The sequence below is a fragment of the Myotis davidii genome, unplaced genomic scaffold, assembly GCF_000327345.1.
Source record: "Myotis davidii unplaced genomic scaffold, ASM32734v1 scaffold79, whole genome shotgun sequence".
Lineage (NCBI taxonomy): Eukaryota > Metazoa > Chordata > Mammalia > Chiroptera > Vespertilionidae > Myotis > Myotis davidii.
Window position 1 is genome coordinate 507,897 of NW_006294339.1, and position 6,308 is coordinate 514,204.

Sequence of the window (6,308 nt, forward strand, 5' to 3'; positions counted from 1 at the left end):
TTTTGTGATAGAAAGAAACAAAATAACAGGAAAGCCAGGGGAGGAAGGAGGGAGGGCGGGGGGAAGAAGTCAGCCTGTCCATGTGCTTTTTTTAAAAAAAATATACTTTATTGATTTTTTACAGAGAGGAAGGGAGAGAGATAGAGAGTTAGAAACATCGATGAGAGAGAAACACCGACCAGCTGCCTCCTGCACACCTCCCACTGGGGACGTGCCCACAACCAAGGCACATGCCCTTGACCGGAATCGAACCCAGGACCCTTGAGTCCGCAGGCCGACGCTCCATCCACTGAGCCAAACCGGTTTGGCCAGAAGTATTCTTAATATAAAAAAGTACCAATTGTATAGCAAGATGTTTAAGTCAAGGAACAGAAACTAGGGTGGGTGTTAGAAAAATCCCACTAACAGCTTGACTTTATTTCCCAATCATATGCTTCCCAGCATGTTCTAAGAGCGTAATCACTAGAAAAAGAATGATGAGCTCATGTATCTAATTTTATTTCCACCCAAAATAAGTCAATCTCTGAATTAAAATGAAAAAAAAATGGACAGTTACTATGAATTACTGAACTTTTACTGATAAAGTATAAATAATTAAGAGCCTCTTTTGCATGAGGGTAGTACGAACACTGTAAAAAAAGTCTGACACTTCATGATGTACTGTGCTACCAAACCTATCTGTAGATTATGAGTGGGTCTTGACCCATTTTTAATTTCATGCACAAAATTGAGGTTTATTGATTTCTGTTGCCAATGGCTTCCTTAAAAGTACATTGAACAATGTCTTTTTTAAAATTAATTTTAGAGAGAGAAAAGGAGAGACAGAGAGATTAATGTGAGAGAGAAACATTGATCGGCTGCCCCTCTGACCAGGTAGCTCAGCTGGTTGGAGCACTGTCCCATTCTCCAAATAAGGTTGCAGATTCAATTCTCAGTAAGGGCACATACCTAGGTTGGGATTTCAACCCCTGGTCAGGGCACATACCAGAGGCAATGGATCAATGTCTGTCTGTCTCTCTCTCTGTCTCTCTCTCTCTGTCTCTCTCTCCTTCCCTCCTTTCCTTCTCTAAAATCTAAAATCAATGAACATATCCTCAGGATTTTAGTAATAATATTAAAAATAAAATCAGTTTAGGAAGAAAGGCAAGAGGATGGGTTAAGCACTTATGCTCTGACTTTCAATTTTTACATGTTAGGTGCTATGAGAGGCAGCAGTGAAAACGAAAAGCACTGGCAGAAATAGGAAAGTTCAAAATTGAAGTATTTTCCCCCCAACAAGATGAAACTCATTTTATATACAGCGACCTTGAAATGATAAACACCAAAATGCCTAAGTGGAGAGATGATTCTGTACTCAGGAGAATAGAGGGCTGGATAAATACTTGGGAGTCATCAGTATATGGATGGCAAGGGGTACAGAAAAAGAAGGACGGGGGAGGGGGGAGGAAAAAGTATGTCAGTTCCTGACAAAGTCAATAGAAGCGAAGGGTCAGAGAGGTAGGAGATTATCTAGGAGAGTGAATCCAAGAAAGCAGTAACCAGTGGATATGACCTTAATATTGTTGTTGGTCCTGAGCAGAAAAATTAAAGCACATCAGACTAAACAGGGTTACTGAAAGGATAGAACAGGAAAAAATGGCCACACAAAGCAACAAAAATAGAAAAAAAGTAGGTTGGCAGCTAAAGTGACAGCAAAAGCAAAAATAAAGGAATAAATAAAGGTATTTTCAAACTGGTAAGTCCTAAATTCAGATAATCCGATGTGGAGCTTGACAATGAAGGGAAGGTAATAAGGAGACGACAGTACGATATGTAATAATACCACTAATCAGAACATCTACTGAACTTCTACCTGGTGCCAATTACTCTGGGAGACACATATTAAATTAAATTTGAAGTTGACTTGGTTTTCAAGAAAAAAATCTTGAACTGAAAGTTTTCAATATGTAGTTCATGGGACAGGAAACAAAAATTTAATTATATAGTAGATTTTCTAATTTTACTGAATTAGGAAGACTGTATAAATCCAAAACAGACAAAAATAGTCTTTTGGCACATTGGTCACACATTATAAAGGCTTTGAAAGTTTGGTTTCTGGCTTAAGATATGAGTTCATATAATGATTATTTGTGACTCTACATATGGAAAAAGGCAAGAACACTCAGAAAAGTCAAGTTTGGATTTTGGATTAGGCAGACACCCACGGATAGGTAAAAATTCCCTTACTTCTCCCCTGAGGCCTTTATGTTGGCATTTCTCATTAGCATCTTCATTAGAAAAGTTGGGTCAGAAAGAAGCAGCGTTCACATTTTTTTATTCTGCTACTGATTAATAAATAGCTTCAGTAAACTGCCATTTGCCAAAGAAATTAAAAAATAAAAACTAGGAGTTGTAATTACTTACAGATTTTAATTATCCATGTTCTTATTAGTCTGTACCTCATTACCAATAAGTAAATCAGAGTTAATTCAATAGGTAATGAACTCTACATATTACCACTTCTGATAAGTTGTCTTGTGCTTCAGAAAATTGAAAAGGATCACTAAAATGAAAAGTTTTAATTATTTCTAGATGTCAATTATCCATGTCATCTTAGTCTAGTGTCTCATTACCATGGATAATACTTATTCTATTCCAATACTTATATTGGAATAGAATAAGTAATGTATCTTCTAATGCAAAGTTATTGTGTTTTTTAAAAAAATATTGTTATTGATTTCAGAAAGGAAAGGAGAAGGCAAGAAAGATAGAAATATCAATGATGAGAGAGAATCATTGATAGCTGCCTCCTGCATGCTCCCTACTGGGGATGGAGCCTGCAACCTGAGCATGTGTTCTGACCTGGAATCAAACCAGTGACCTCTTGGTTCATGGGTAGACGCTTAACCATTGAGCTACATGGGCTAGGCTATTAATGCAAAGTTTTAATCCACTGTTCTCTTTCAGTGAACTTATGTTTGACCATTACAAACAACTTGGTCTGTACCAACCATGCTCCAAGATGCCTTTTATTTATAACAAAATTTCAACAATTTAGACTTCCTATGCTAATCAAACATCTGGATTTAACAAAACTTAAGGTTTAACATATACCTTACCGTCACCACTAAGTAATGAAGGATAAACAAATCAAGAAGAAATTTTGACTGACAACAAAACTACAATCATAAGAAATCAAATATTCAAGGACTAGAGGCCTGGTGCACGAATTCGTGCACCAGTGGGGTCCCTTGGCCTGGCCTGCGGGATCAAGCCAAAACCAGCTCTCCGACATCCCCCAAGGGGTCCCAGATTGTGAGAGGGTGCAGGCCAGGCTGACGGACCCCACCAGTGCACAATCAGGGCTAGGGAGGGACACAAGAGGTTGGCCAGCCAGGGAGGGACCACAGGAGGGACAGTGTTGGTCCATCTCACTCAGTCCCAGTAGGCTGGACCCCAGTAGCAAGCTAACCTAAAATTCGGAGGGTCTGCCCCCTGGTGTTCAGTGCACGTCATAGCGAGTGGTTGAGCGGTCTTAGCATATCATTCTATTACGCTTTGATTGATTAAATGGACACCGGACACTTAGCATATTAGGCTTTTATTATATAGGACAACCCATTTAGCCTAAAAGGAACAAAATCTTAGTTCAAACTGGCTATTTAAATTCACATCCTCAGATGATCCAGTGGGGAAAACCATGTAGACAGATACAAATCACAAAATATTGTCTATCGTAAAAAACTTTGCACTTTGAAACATTATCTGGTTAACTTTAGAAACTGTCCAAGATTATATCACTAACTATATCTATTTCTTCAGATTGAGAAAACTTTTGTAGATTGTTTTATTTTCTATCCTTCAACTATTTTTAGCAATAACTGTTAAAGTCTATGACTTTTTTGCATTTCCTAATAAGCTCAAAAATAATGTAATTGAAGTAACCCCCATTTCACTACCCCAAAGAGAAAAAACATTAGTGATGATCTCTTGACTTCTGCATCGTATTTGGGGAAATCCCAGGGTATGTAATAAATGCAGTCTTCCAACATGAACATTAACTTCCAAAAAGAAGTCTCTCTGGGCCCTGGCCGGGAAACTCAGTTGGTTAGAGAATCATCTTAGTAGACCAAGGTTGCAGGTTCGATCCCCAGTCAGGGCACATATAAGAATCAACCAATGAATGGATAATTAATAAAACAACAAAAATCAATGTTTTCCCCTCTATCTCTCTCCTTCTCTCCATCGCCCCCCCACCAATAAATAAATAAATAAATAAATAAATAAATAAGAAGTCTCTCTGGCCTCTTCGTCAATCCCTCAATAAATCATTCTCCCCCATCCTATCACAGTCTACCCGGTAAAAATCTCTGGTGAATGTCCCACATCAGAACAAATCAATGAATCTAACCATTTATAGCTTTTACCTATTTAAAACTGAGATAAGCAGGGAAATCCAACATACAAGTAACATGTTAAGAAATCCCATCTATGAGATGGCAACTGCTACCAGTGTTTTTACACTCAACCTCCTGTATGTACTGGTGCAGCATTCAGGAAATGATGCCCCAGTAACATGGTCACATGCAATGCGTACTGTTCTCACTGCAACACTGACCAATTTTCTGTATTGTTAATGTTTGGAAATACCCCTTTTTGTGTCATTTCCCAATCAGAAACTGAGGTTTGTCTTTTCTATTTTATTTGTAAAATGAAGTTACTTAACATAGCATTTACTGAAAATGAATTAAATCTCTATATGAAAAACTTTAAGATATCCTGGCTACTAAGCAACTTATAAAATACTATTTTAAATTATTCCATGTAATTTCCCACCCTACCAGCATTATGCAAAACGGTCCTTTAAAATACCAGGTCTCCTAGCTAACAAAATCTCACATCTTTGAAAAAGCAATTTGCGTTTTCAAGATGATGACGATGTTGATGACAATTTCACTCATTTAATTTTACTGGTGTAATAATATTTATATCGTAAGTCATTCAAACTTACCTTTAACAGTATAATATGCAGTTAAATATTATCTTTAAAATACTTTCAAAACTAGAAATTTATGCTGAAAAAATACTGCTTTCTCATTGCAGTGTGATCTCTGCAGGCCATAAAACCATCATTTTATAAAAGACAACTATTTATATCACATATAGAATACACATTTCTTGATCTGTTCACCAACATCACAGCCATCACATAGTAAAATATATTCATTATTTACATTTAAAATATATTCTCCTAAATCAGAAATGGAATACTGAATTTCATAGCTCACATACCTGAACCTCGCTTGTCCTCTGTTTAAGAGTATCTTCTTTCTCCTTAAGGTCCTGTTCCACATTATTCTTTTCCCTAGAAGACCAGCAAACAATGCAAGAATATTTGAGAACATCAGCTACAGCCGGTATGGTTATCCAGCCTCCTAATCCTGAATCGCTTTTTAAATACATAGTGAAACATTCAATTATTAAATGATGGGCAGATTTTTCTACCCTCTTTTAATTATTTATGGAACAGAAATAAATATAAGCTCTGTTTGTTAAAAAAAAATCGCTTTCTCACTAAAATGTGGTGAAAAGAGAATAGATTTAAAAAGGAAGAGAAAAATAATCAATGAAACACTCAGGTTTCACTGATCTCACTGTTGCTATGGAAATGCTATCCAATGAAAATTGCTGTAAGGAAAAGGAGGGGTTGCATCAGCTCTGTAAGCTTAACCCTTGAGTACCACTGTTAAATCAAATGAAAATGGCTAATAGAAACAACCAACAATATTAAGGAAAAGGGCATTTACTTTAGTGTTAATGTCCCCTTAAATCACTAGTGTGTAACAATTTTAGAATGAAATATAGAGAAAATGGAAAGAATCGCTAATATATGGGCCATTTGCTCTATAAAATACATCTGCTAAAAAAGCTATTTTAGATCACTGATCATTGCCAACTGGTCAAATTTTTAAAACAATGTATACTAAGTGAAAAATGAATCACAGTAGCATTTATCTTTCTACTCTTCAGATCGAACAAGGTAGGATCCCCTTTTACTTTGAAACATCATTATCTAAATTTGTACATGACAGAAAAAGAAGAAAAAAATTAAAAAATAAATCCGTACATGATCCATCAGAGCTGGATTCTTAATGAACGAATCCTAAGCAATCTTAGATTCAGAATTTCAAAATAAAGCTATTTCTTTTGATGTTATAAATTTAACTGCTGTTTGTACTGAAATCACACACACACACACACACACACACACACACACACGGCTCCCTTCACCTTCTTTTCTACAAAATAAGAGAAAAAGCAATAGGATT

General features: G+C 36.4%; 1 protein-coding gene across 2 annotated transcripts in view; it reads right to left on the minus strand.

Annotated features, from left to right (window-relative positions):
* Positions 1-5,551, minus strand: part of EPS15 (epidermal growth factor receptor pathway substrate 15) — a 59,233-nt gene extending 53,682 nt beyond the window's left edge. For both annotated transcript variants that reach the window (XM_015566932.1, XM_006768296.2), the window contains exon 1: positions 5,272-5,551. In XM_015566932.1, coding sequence (XP_015422418.1) covers positions 5,272-5,442 — 171 coding nt within the window. In that variant the 5' untranslated portion in view covers positions 5,443-5,551. The remainder of the gene's footprint in view (positions 1-5,271) is intronic.
* Positions 5,552-6,308: the final 757 nt, after the last annotated feature.